General features: G+C 43.0%; 1 protein-coding gene across 1 annotated transcript; it reads right to left on the reverse strand.

Moving 5' to 3' along the window:
* Positions 1-4,521: 4,521 nt before the first annotated feature.
* bdnf (brain-derived neurotrophic factor) lies at positions 4,522-5,322 on the reverse strand (the record flags this gene model as incomplete). The annotated part of the gene is made up of 1 exon (XM_079997877.1): positions 4,522-5,322. One exon carries the CDS (start codon positions 5,320-5,322, stop codon positions 4,522-4,524), a length of 801 nt encoding a protein of 266 aa, XP_079854003.1.
* Positions 5,323-13,743: the final 8,421 nt, after the last annotated feature.

Genomic DNA, 13,743 nt, shown 5'->3' on the forward strand with positions numbered 1-13,743 from the left:
GTCCGGTGCCCGCCTTCAAAATAAGAGCTTCGTTAAACGCTCTCGCCGCTGCGACGGCTGCTGCCGGGACGGAGGTCGTGACAGAACCATGGTTTTCAGAGAGCAAACGTTGGCAAAACCACAACATTACAAACGTTCTGTATTGTGTTCCTTTTTTATTTGTCATTTTTATTTTCTCATTTATTCATACAGTGCACTGTTTATATAATGCTGTTCAATGGCGCTGTACGGTGCGCCCGAGAGGAACACATCTGCCTTCACTATAAACTAAAAATGATGATTTGTTATGCTGTTATGTTATGATGTTATTACTATGATTATTATTATGTTTTATTTTTTATTATTACTATTACCATTATTATTATTATTATTATTATTATTATTATTATTATTATTATTATTATTATTGGCCATTGTCCAAAAATCCAGTCCTAACAAAAATGTACCACATATCAAAAACCTACAAAGTGGAGCCTGTGTATTGTGTTGCTGCCTGGTTGCTGCCTGATCCCCTTTTGCCATTGTTCCGGGAAACTTCCCTGAATTGTGAACTCGAAAAACCATCTGGAAAACAACAACGGCAGAAGCTACGGACACCAACATCTCGTTTGAACCAGTGTGTCACAAACACGTCGCGGTCGAAGTGGCAAAAAACGGGTCCATCCCGGCTAAAAGAAAAAACGGAACAACTTTGGCCCAAAATGTTCAGCGGGTCAGGCGTGGCTGACGCGCCGCTATTCGTAAATAAGAAGGAACGCGATGAGATTTCGAATTAGACCCTCTAGGACGCATTCATACTATTTACACAGATGTACCGGTTCTGATTCTGAATGTGCGTTCCAACCGTGTCTGTAAGTGTTTCGACATAACTAAACTGTGCGTTTACGCGTCTATCTATGTACTTCCTTGGTAGATGTCTGTAGATCTGTTTGATTGATATTTTATCACTTTGCTCCCCATTACTTTGCTGGATTAATTAAAAATACGTTAAAAAAAAGGAGTCCACAGAAACGTGTGACAACGCCGAGTCGATTCCAATGGAACGCGTGACTGAGTGATATGTTCACGATCCAGGGAGGCGTCGGAAAAACAGAAGCCGTGCAAAGTTCACTATTTACAAAAATACCACAACGTTTTTCGTATTTCATGGAAACGTAACTTACTGAAAATGTAAAAAAAAAGTCAACAAATAAATTACGTGAATTCGGCTGTTATCGTAAATCAATGTGAATACGTCATCATTAATGTATATGAGACACAATGTCACCTACCGTCAATGATACTCCAATGTACTTCAACACAACAAGGTAAGTTATAACAATGACAAGATGTAGCATAAAGTAAAAAATTAAAGTCTTATTTGTAATAAACGTCACGAATAAACATTTTCCTACACCTAAATTTAGCAAACTTGAATAAAAAGGCAGAAAGTGTTTGCAATATTGACCAATTCTTCCATATTTATTCAAATAAGAAATTAATGTTAAAGTCCCATAAATGTTGTCTGTATTACAATATGGACAAGTAATCTACAATGTACATTATTAACAGAAAAAATACAATAAATTAGTAATTACAACTAAAATGTATTTATATATTTCTAAAATTAAATGTATTCATTGTTTTTTTTTCTGAAAAGTAATTACAAAAGTTGTTTTTCTTACTGTTGCAGATGCCGAAAATCGAAGAAAATAAAAAAGCCATTGTCCAAAAATCCAGTTGTTAAGGTCAGTCACAAATTTAAAAAAAAAGTACTGAAGTAAAATACTGAGGAAAAAAAACACAAATGGAAAAAATTTCAATGTAATTTTTTCCATTATTGATTTTCCATTATTGTAAATGGTTGTAACTACATTATGTTTGTAAGTTCAGTATATTTTGCTTCGTGAAAGTGAGAGATCACTATTTATGGAAAGAAACGAGGCACAAGAGTACAAAAAAAAAAAACATTCATCAAGTATTTGTACTTAGGTGTATTCCGTTTCTCAGACTTTGTACTCCATTACTTTTCAAACATCTGTACTTTTTACTCTACAACATTTCTAACATATCTGTGGTTTTACTCTATTACAGTCACGTTATTTTAGTTAAAAAATGTTTTAATCTGGATTAATATCTATATATGTAAATGAATATGATTCTACTTATACTATATATTTTATAAATTGTAATCAGGATCTGCTTGGCTATTATTTATTTTCTTTTGGATATTTGGCTGTTTTTGTGTATTTTTATTTTCATGCTTGGAGGGGCTACCATATAATAACGACCTCATACACCAGAACCAAGTCCCGTACACTCACCGGTGGACATTAACGGATTACCGGCAGACACATCACACGTACACACATCACATGCACACACATCACATATACACACACACACACACACACACACACACACACACACACACCAGCACCTGCTTTGAACACACTCCGAACACCCTCCTGGTTACCGCCCTCTCCTTTCCTCCCTCTTTTACTGCCATAACTATGATAGGAAGAGGCCACGTGTCGAATTGCTGTTCCAGTTTTCTTGGACTTCATTATTCTGTTCTGTCAATACATGTTGTCATCTGACTTTTCAGTAAAACCTATTTACATGCATATTGACGGCTGATATCATTGACAAATGCTTGTTTAAACTCTATGGCTAGACAGTATTTTAAAGGATTTTTAACGTATATAAATATGAACTTAAAATTAAAGAAAAGCTCCTATGACTCACACTCTTTTGCATTGAGAATGTAATTAATATTTGAGTCATAATTGTAATGTTTTTGAAAATCATAATAATATGATTGTTAATAGCACAATGTACATATGAACTTTTACAAGAGGAACTGAATTATCCACTTCAGAGCTTTTTGTTTTGAAGGCAACGAAGCAGCTCGATGACGCTCCTCCTCTGAAGAAAAACGGGGAAAGGATGCCTCGCCTCTCTTTTCACAAGACTCTTTCATGGATGTTGAAGTGACGAGTCTTCCCTCCGTCCAGGGTCCACACCAACCCACTTACCTTAGAGTTCCAAAAAGCAACCAAAGGGTCCGATGAAGAGGTTGAAACACAAGACTAACCATAGTTGAGATGTGCTGGATTTGGTGCATAGTCAGCAGAATGTGTTTTCAAAAAGTCAAGCTGAGTTTTCTGAACCTTGAGCTCCTTGACCTGTTCAGTCAAGTCAAATTTTGTTGTTTACCAAAGGTTTTGATATGAAAAGGCTGCTGTGTACTATCATCATGACTTGTATATTCCAATGATCGTGCATTTTTAACGTACATAATTCCCTGAATATTTATATATGCTAACTAATTCCATATGTGTGTATGCAGAGTTGAGATATTTGCCATAGTACAAGTAGGTTTGCATTATGCATTATGTTTGCATTGCATCAGTTCCACAGGGCCAGTTTAAATATTTCCACAGGGCTAGCTCCCCATAACACTATGCATGTAACTTTTAAGAAACAGCATTCAGCATTAGGACCATTGTAATAAACAGTCCCCACTCCCTATGCCTATGTCCCAAATGCGATAATACCAATATAAGGTATTTTATAAAACAATGTGTTTATCTCCTTGCAGGCAGTGAACGACTAAATAAATCTTCTACTGAGTTCGCTGTTATAACTTCCGAAAACACGGAAGCAATTTCCTTTCTGTTCTAGAAATACATTGGTCAAACTTTATCGACATTCCTTTTTTTCAGTTGCCTATAGTCATTTTTATTTCTTCAAATATTTCAGTTTAATATTGCAAACAACTTCACAACATACAAAATGAATAATATTAACCCAGAAACATTTCAATGAATAAATTATATATATATATATATATATATATATGTATATATATATATATATATATATATATATATATATATATGTATATATATATATATATATATATATATATATATATGGTAGTCTCTTATATATCTTTTTATATAGATTCTCTGGTGCGGATAAAAAAATAAACAGCAAAGCTTTGACAACAGCACCTTGACATAGTATGTAATTCCAACATTACCTTGAGAGGTTCAGAACAGTAAACAGATAAATTACTTGAGAGGAAAACCGTTTTTCTGCTGAGTATGTAAACGGAATGTTTTGGTCGGCATCATCTTTTCTTTTTTTTTAAGTGGAGGATTTCTCAATTCACAATTGAAGCAGCATGCAAGCTTTTGAAGATGGAACGGTCTCTCCTTCCTTGCCTGATTGTTCCTTCATTTACGAATTCTTGGCAACGTAAACAAGTAACAATGTCTTGAGGAATGTGATAATAGTAATTTAAACTGGGCGCAAATGACTGATCAGATTTTTTTTAATTGTTTACAAGGTCATGAATATGTTCAATAAATAGACTGTAGTATCACTTTTACTGTATAAACTTCATCTTTTTTTACATGCAGTCCATAAAATTTTCATTTGACGGAATAATTTACCCTGTTATGTATATATACAAATAGATATTTTTCTCTTTCATTTTTTAAACTCTTCAATAAAATCTATACATTTTATACACTATCTCCCTCTTTTAATGGTCAATGTACATACACATGAAGTGTCTATCCTTATAAACCGCCAGCCAATCTTCTTTTTGCTATCCATGGTGAGCGCTCGCACGTAGGACTGGGTTGTCCTGCATTGGGAATTATAGTGTCGCTTGTCTATTCCTCTGCAGCCATCCTTTGTGTACCCCATGGGGTTGCATTTGGTCTCATAAAAGTATTGCTTCAGTTGGCCATTGGGAACAGGGACCTTTTCCATGACGGTAACCGTCTGCCCAGACATGTCTATTGCTGTCTTTTTATCCACAGCTGTCACCCATTGGCTAATACTGTCACACACGCTGAGCTCTCCGCGCCGCGAGGGATCCGAGTGTCGCCGCACCCTCATGGACATGTTTGCGGCGTCCAGGTAATTTTTGTATTCCTCCAGGAGAAAGAGCAACGGCGGCTCCAAAGGCACTTGGTTGCTGATCATTACCCGAGAGTCGTACAGGTCGACATCCTTCGTCTCCGCGGAGGAATCGCCCCCACCCGCCCGGCCCTTGTCGGCCCCCTGTCCCAACTGCGCTGCCTCTTCTTCCACCTCCAGCAGCTCCTCTATCACTTGCTCAAACGTGTCTGTGAGGGAGGGCAACGCCCCGCGCTGGCCCGGCCCGCCCCCGCTCTGTGGAGTCCCGTGGGCACGAGCGGCCGTTGCAGCGGCGCCCAAGAATCCTTCTGTCCGGTGGCCCCGCATGCCGGGGGCGTCTCTCAGGGGCGCAGCTCTTAAGCAACTGAAGTATGAAATAACCATAGTAAGGAACAGGATGGTCATCACTCTTCTAACCTGGTGGAACTGCGTAGAAAAAAAGAGGAAGGGGGAGGAGAATATCGTTAGTCGCCCGGAATATATGGTGAACTCCACGAGAATGCAAAGTGTTAATCTCCAAAATATTTTAATTCCCGGAGCAGCAAAGCAATGTCATCCAACTTCCAGCATATCTGATTTTTCAAGTTCTTCAGCCCACTTAAGAATTGAAACATGTCTTAAATTATTACTCTTTTTAATTTTTTTTTTATTCCTTCATTTCACGCTAAAACCCCGATATCAGGTTTGCACGACGAGCATCGGAGGCAGCTGAACAGATTCTTATAGAAGAAAGAAACAACTGCGAGAAGAGATCCACCATTCGTCAACATGTTAAGAGGACTAACCTATTACCAAAAGAAAAACGCCACGAGGCTTTGGCATTCATAACGACCTAACTCACCCTAACCCGACTCTTATTTGTGAAGGAACACTCAGTTTTGTTAATATGTCTCAAAGCGCTTTCGGCAAAGACATATTGACAACAATTCTAATTCAAATCCATGTATCTATACACATGTGCCCTTAACTGAGGTTAATCTCTGAGAAGTTGTAAACAGGAACAGTATGATACTGAGCAGAATGTGAAGGAACGGGACTCTGGGTTGGGAGCGGGACACGGTTGTTTTGGCAGGTCAATGATGAGTGCACGGCAGAAGGGACTAATAGGATGTCATGAGGAAAGTCAGAAAGATGCGTCATCCGCCTCACTCCCGAAAGCACCTCCGGGCTCCACGTTATTAGCCGACATTGCAGGGGGAATAAAGTCACATGGTGCCCGACCTGGACCGAATATAACACATCCTTAACGACCGTCATCTAATCTAATCCTCCGCATGTAAAGGCATCCCTTACCTTAAGTAGCTCAAGGATTCACAGTGTATCAATGTATTAGTGGACATCCATAGCCAGAGATACGAAAAACAATCATTAGGAAAAGAAATCTAGATCTTGCCTTCCAGAGAGGGGCATTTAAAAATAGCCCGGCCAAGGCTTTGACTGTACTCTGCATGCTGTCCTTCTTATGTCCCGACCGGATACAGGAATAAACATTGAGCGGCTCCACTCTCCCTCCAAAGGATGGATAGAAAGAGCCTGGCGGCAGGGAGGAGCAAACTCCACCTAAAGCGCATTTGTTTCATTCTTAATTGGCGTCTTGGGCCGTGGCTGCAATTAACCAACGCCACGGTGACGGCCATAGAGATATCTTTCCTATAAATAGATGTGCTGGGAGTCGCATAGTCTCTTTTCAGAATATCACATCCTTCTTCTTAATGAGCCACTCAGTCCCCGAGCTCTGTGACGCGCTTCTCCTGAGTGTGAGAGTGTGTTGGGGGGAGGCACGGGGAGGGGTCGGCGTGCATGTGCTTGCAGGGGGGATGGGAGTATTTTTCCTCGCACTGACTGAAAAACAACACAGGCGATCAAATATAGCCAGGAATAAGACACCAATCAACCGGCTTTTACACGGGAAAAAAATAGAACCAGGCCCGGTTTAGTCACTCGGATTCATCGCAATTGAGATGCGGAAGGGAAATATCTGGAAGCGGGGGGGTTAAGATGCTATCATTAGGGGGGGGGATCACAAGCACAAAAAGCCCTAAATGAAGGATAATTGCATCGGGCTTAGAGGGTGGTCGTCAGCCACGAGCTGGCGTCAAAACACACTCGCGCTGATTCCATCAAACGGCAAATGGTTCCATTAGTGGATTAAGCGAAACGACGGGTGAGGGCCGAGCATTGTTAGGCGTCACATTAAGTGTTGGAAATGCAGCAGACCGAGTGCTGCATCCTCCCCGGCGGACCACGGGGGTAATGTTGCAGCAGCAGGGGGGAGGAGAGAGCGCCGGTGGCGTCATTTCGCAGCATAACAACCGCTGATGACGTCTCTCCCAGGTCTCCGTAGGGAAGGAGAGCGGGAGGGGAGGAGGTTGTCGGGGGGTAATGCCGCTAATCAGCGTGCAATTGCTCTGCCATTCCTCTGGGTACCCTCACACCGGGAATAACAAACGGTTTTATTTCTATCTCTGTGATTTCCTGTTTCCATCAGGAGAATCAATATGGCTTACGTGCTCAATCAACATCCTGGTAAACTACATTATGGCCAATGAATCATTTAATTGCGGTGGGACTTGCCGAGAATCTACGGGTTCTTTCGAAAGGAAAGGGTTGGGTTTGTGTTTATTTTTTAAATTATTGTTTCGTACACCTCCCCGTTTGAATTTTGCGGTTTAATGAAAAAGGATCATCCGTGGCGCTGCTCCCTTAAGGATGACGCTGCATTCCTCGCAGGGAAAGCTGTATAACAACAAGGGAGCATCCAAAGAAATATTTCACAATCCAACTGAACTATGTCCATAATTGCCCGTCATCAAAGTGCTAACCGGTTTTAACAGCACAAAAAACCTCAAAGAAGGGACTCGAGCCCGCACAAATGGTTGCTCAAACACGCCTTTGTTTGAGACAAAGCGGCTCAAAACAGGGACAAAAGTTTGTTCGCACAGGTGAAGCTGTTGCCTGGGGAACCACACCTCCAGATGGACACCTGTTACATCAGGCTGCAAGGCTCCACTATGGAATTCACCCTCGCATTTATCCGTTGCACCAGATGGAGGTTATTGTTATAAATCCCTCCATTGACAGATGCAGGAAAGTTTTTTTTGTTTTCTTTTCCTAAGCATGAAGGGACTGGTACGGTGGGTTTTATCTTTCACTTAAGATGAGTTTAGAATGGAAAATTAAGCAATACCAATAAAGTGGAGCATTTCCAAAGTGGCTTTAAAAAGAAATGCACCGCATATGTGACATTTGTTTTTCTATTCCTACTATGGTCCCTTGTGGTCACCCCTCTTTGGTAAAATCATAACAAACCATATTAGCTGTAGTAATTTCATAGCCAAACTGGCTTTGTAAAAATGTATTCTTTATAGCACACCAGAGGCCACATGCACCCCAATGCAGACCATTCAGTCCTTAAAAAAGCAATTATGCGTTGATGCAGTAATGGCTGACACATGTGGGAGCTTGTTCTTTGAGAGATCTGTTTCCAATCCGACACATTTTCAAACCACATTAGGAAATGGATGAGGGTTTTGAAGGAATAATAGCTGGCCTCCAGGAGAACTCTAACTATTACCACATTACCGGGTGATCCATGCTATTAAGAAAATATATTATTTTCTTCCCACAACATGGAAAACACACCAACTCACCATCACATTCCTCACCTCCCAACAAGGCGTGCTGATCTGCTCAATGAATGAATATGACTTTGACTTTTTATTGCTATTGTTCGCAACTTGTAAAGAAAAGGAAAACAATTAAGCTATGTCATATAAATCCCACAGCTCCCAGGTATGAGCGGCACTGCGTTCTCAACGTCTGCAGCATAGAGGTAAGACGACTCGAGAGACGTTGCATTGTACAAGCTGCCACACAACATATGGCGACATTGTCTTGCCGTTCCCACGCACAGCCGCTAGATGGCGTCTGAGACCATAAAATGAATGCGACACAGCGGGATAGACATAGACAGATAGACAGATAGACAGATAGACAGATAGACAGACAGATAGACAGATAGATAGATAGATAGATAGATAGATAGACAGATAGACAGATAGACAGATAGATAGACAGATAGACAGATAGATAGACAGATAGACAGATAGATAGACAGATAGACAGATAGATAGATAGATAGACAGACAGACAGACAGACAGACAGACAGACAGACAGACAGACAGACAGACAGATGTTTGCTCTCGCTGTTCATTTTCTTGGAACTTTGATTAGAATTCTTTGAATTTAGAATTTTAAACATGTGAAGGCAGCTCACGCCGTTACACACAGCACAGGTATCAAAAACCTAAGGAGGTGCAAATGTAGGTGCATACTGAATGCATTCCGTGGGATAGCTTTTCTTTCCTCTCGAAATGATGAAAGCAGCTTTTCTGCTCCAAACATTGCGGTTTGGAGCAGAAAAACATTCGTTAGCCCCCCCCACCCCAAAAAAAAAAGTATTCGGTAAAGCTGACTTAAAGTTTCTTTGTAAAAAAAAAACAAAAAAACCCCAAAACGTGTAGAGGTGGAGGTGGAGGTGGAGGTGGAGGTGGGGCTGGGTAGAAGTAGACCGACATTTTGCGACCTTTCATTCCCCTCTTCACCGACTACTTTATTATGCTGCAGCTCGGACCAAACTTAAGAGCCACAGCCATGGAGGATACTGTGGCTTACGTGTCGCGGGTGATCCCCCCCCCCCCCCATCCCCCGTTGCGACAAATAGATTATTATGACGATAAAACAAACGCTGCGGAGCCTCTCGCGGCTTCTGCCAGAAATCCAATCAACTTAATAACAAGCTCTTCTTTATTCATGAACCAGGGGGATGAGGTTACACACATGTCAGTGATCGGGGCCGCAGCGCCACCGTCCGTGTCCGCGTCCGTGTCTGTCTGTGTCCGTGTCTGTCGGTCTGTCTGTCTGTGTGTCTGTCTGTCTGTCTGTCTGTGTCTGTCCGTGTGTCCGTGTCCGTGTCTGTGTCCGTGTCTGTCGGTCTGTCTGTCTGTGTCTGTCCGTGTGTCCGTGTCCGTGTCGGTGGTGTGTTGCAGGAGAAACCAACTTTACTTTTCAGACCCCCCTCAGGAAAAAAACAAAACCAAAAAACACACCATTGAACAAAGCGAAAGAAAGAAAGAAAGAAAGAAAGAAAGAAAGAAAGAAAGAAAGAAAGAAAGAAAGAAAGAAAGAAAGAAAGAGAGAAAGAAAGAAATAAAGAAATAAAGAAAGAAAGAAATAAATAGAGAAAGAAAGAAAGAGAAAGAAAGAAAAAGAGAAAGAAAGAAATAAAGAAAGAAAGAAATAAAGAAATAAAGAAATAAAGAAAGAGAGAAAGAAAGACAGAAATAAAGAAATAAAGAAAGAAAGAAATAAAGAGAAAGAAAGAAAGAAAGAAAGAAAGTAAGAAAGTAAGAAAGTCCAGCAGAAAGCCAACATACCTGCTACTGTCCAGTCGTAAAAGAGACCACTCAACGGGACAGAGTCATCTGGGATGTAACGGGGGAACAACTCCCCTGAGTTAAAAAAAAAAAAAAAAGACCAAAACAAAACAAAACAAAACAAAACAAAACAAAACAAAACAAAACAAAAAAAAAAATAGTGTAGATAATAATCTCCTTGTCTCTGTCTGCACCTTCCGACACAAGGCTCGCCTCGGGGGGTGGTGGTAGGGGTGGTGGTGGTGGTGGTGGTGGTGGCGGGTGGGGGGGGGGGGGGGGGGGTAGGGGGTTGGAGGGGGTTTCTCTTCAGCTTTGGAGCAAATAGATTAAATTATTGATGGTGGAAATTGCACGGCTGAGGTGCTGCACTCCCATGGCTGCGCGGCTCCCTGCAGGCAGAAAGGTCTGGATCTCTGGACCGCCACCGGTGCTTTGCCTGGCGCTGCAGCCCCCGGCCCCGCCCCGCGCTCTGCTCGGATGGGAGAGCCGCGAGTGACGCTCCTGCGCCGCAACTCCGCCGACTTTACTACACCGTGACGTGGACACACGTGACCGCGTGACTGCGAAGGAGCCCGGAGGTGGAGCGGCCCACGGTCCGCGCGACTTGTGCCTCTTCTAAATGAAGAAGGGATATCTATCTCCCGGTGACCGAATTAGAAACCTCCATTACGCGAAATGCTCCGCCTGGATCCTCTTTATGTCCACGTTTAAAGCGGTAATCCGTAAGATTATTTTGTTTGAAAAAAGATCCCATATTTGATACGTCATTTAGCTGGCTATCTTTAAGAAACTGCCATTCGATCTGCCTGCGTCATGTTGTACGCGCGCCTCCGTGGGCTGGTCGCCGCTGTTGTTGGCGGCTGGGTCCGCCACCCGCTAGAGGCGAACGCACGGCGGCCAGGGGGAATTTTGGTCAACTGGCATAGCCAGTGTGTGTTCACTAAACTGTTTGGTGTGGGTGGAACTTCACAGGACATGAAAAGCGGCACCAAACCCCCCCCCCCCCCCAAATACATCACTTCAAATTGACCATGGGAAAAAAAAAACAAAAAAACCCCGAACAAATCGATCGGCGGAAAGGAAGCGTCGGCCTCGGAGCGAAGACGAGGGCGAACCCGGATGTTTGGTGTTTCCAGCGGAATTCTGGGATTCCTGAGATCGCCCGCGTACAAGCAAAGCGCATGGCTGAGACACTTTGGAATGAAGTGTTGTCAGAGCAGCTTGCCAGGCTATGTGAACGGAAATCATTTTAACAATGTCCTTCGGCTGACACCCAGCGCATTTTGGGATACATTTCTTCCACGTCTGAACCCGGGTTCAGACGTTGCCACGGGGAGGGGGGGGGGGGCCTCAGTGGGCAACTTTTGAAACTCCATCTCTGTGTCTGGGAAGAAGGCACGTTCTGAACAGCGGGGCGATCGCAGCTCGGCATCCTTGTGGCCTGGACCTCCTCCAATGCAAAGATTTATGATCATGGGGCCGGCTATACCGCCATCATGACTCTTCTCCGCACGAGTTTATGGGTTGTGGAGCTCTTGTTTGGCATGCAGCAGTATGGAAGAGGATGCTCACACCTGCTCCATGAGTCACCCCCACCTCCAACACACCCGGGGACATGCCAAGATGAATATAGCCTCCCCGAAGGCTCACAGGAGGTGAGGGCAAACTCTGGATGACAAAGAGTTGCATCAGCAATCACCGGGCGCCATGGCTCCAAAAAAGGGAGGAAAAAATATCCTGCGTACTGCACACGGGGGGGGGGGTTGTTCTAACGAAGTAATTCATAAATAAATCACTCACCGTCTCATTAGAAGAGCAAAAAAAAACACGACAACATGGCCTCTCCCATTTCAGCAAATGCAGCACACTTGAAGGGTGTCCGTCACGTGTGGTATTGAGACAGATTTTGGGCTGATGATTAACAGGCGCCGGCCTTTCATTTGCGTTCAAAGTATTTTTAGAAACATGTTTTAGTGGGTATTTGAATGCAAAGTTTAATTTGGACATCTGGCGGTCAAATTCTGCAAGGGTTTTAAGTGAGACGGGAGTGAATGACAATTTGACTAAACGCGATATTTCCACCCACTCAAACTCAAACCCACGGACAATATTGACTCAACTCAATCTACCTTTAAACCTTTCAGTGCTTCCCAATTCGCAAACAGAGCTCACACATCTGTATTGCCATAACTCAGCTTGGGAGGCTCGGCTTGACCAAACTGAATATGCATTAGGCCTGCTTTGTGAAAATATGACTCAAATACAAATCTATTTCGGATGGGAGTGGATGACTCGAGCAGAGGCTTCCGAGAGGCCGCAGAAGAACTCAATATTAATATGGAGATCAACTTTTTTTAAGGGCTTTGTGCGTTGCTGCATGACACCCACTGTCTACGTCAGATGTCTCGTTCATATTATGGCCGGATCAGGACAGCTCCATTACCTCAAAACTCCATGAACTGTGTTACCGACTCGTGCCATGTTTTCCCTCTCCCTCTCCTTCTGTGCCTCCCCCACAGATTTACCTTTTTCAATTCTTCTCTCTCCCCTAACATATACAAGCAAGCATCACCACCCTGTGCACCGGTTACTGCCGCATGTGGGCACACAGATTGTCTCATAAAATTAAACAGCATCCTGCAAGGCAACCTGAAACTAAGGCACCTAAGGGTGCTGGAGCTTCACAACATGAGGCTGCTCTATATCACCCACAACCCTGGGGTTCGAGAGGAAAAACACGATGCAAATCAATCATTTAAATGTGCTTCTGCATATTCAGTAATCGATGTGTTTATCCCGCGCAGGTACCAGTTCCCACACATTTTGCGATCTCAGTTAAAACAAAAAAAAATGTCAAAATAATAAATAAAGAAACGAATCCCAAAATACATTGCCATCACATATTGTTTTCTATAAGATTTTTTTGAGATAGCACCAAAAAAAAAAAAATGTTTTCAAGTCGCAACAAAAAAGACAAAACAAAAACAAAACAAAAAAAAAAAACCCCAAACTGAGGATGACGCGTCTCGGGGGCTAATTAATTTTTCAACGTTATGAGTCCACGTCCCGCGGCGGCGTCACGCCACGCGCGCTTCCGATCAGTCGGTCGGTGCGCGACGTTCGCGCGAAACAATGGGAGTCGCGGCGATCATAGAAATAGAAGCGAGAGAAGCGTCGCGACGTGGAAGCGCCGCGACCCCGACGCCGTCGCGCCCGCCGCTCCCACCTCTCGGGGGAACGCGTTGGAACGACGCCGTTAATTGGACGCCGACGACAAACGATGAAGATGAACGACGGCGGCAGTGACGACAATGACGATTTGTTCCCCTTTTCTATTTTTATTTCTATTTATTGATAGATTTTCGCGGACAGGTTCGCACGTCGCGCGGT

Source organism: Zeus faber, assembly GCF_960531495.2.
Source record: "Zeus faber genome assembly, chromosome: 3".
Lineage (NCBI taxonomy): Eukaryota > Metazoa > Chordata > Actinopteri > Zeiformes > Zeidae > Zeus > Zeus faber.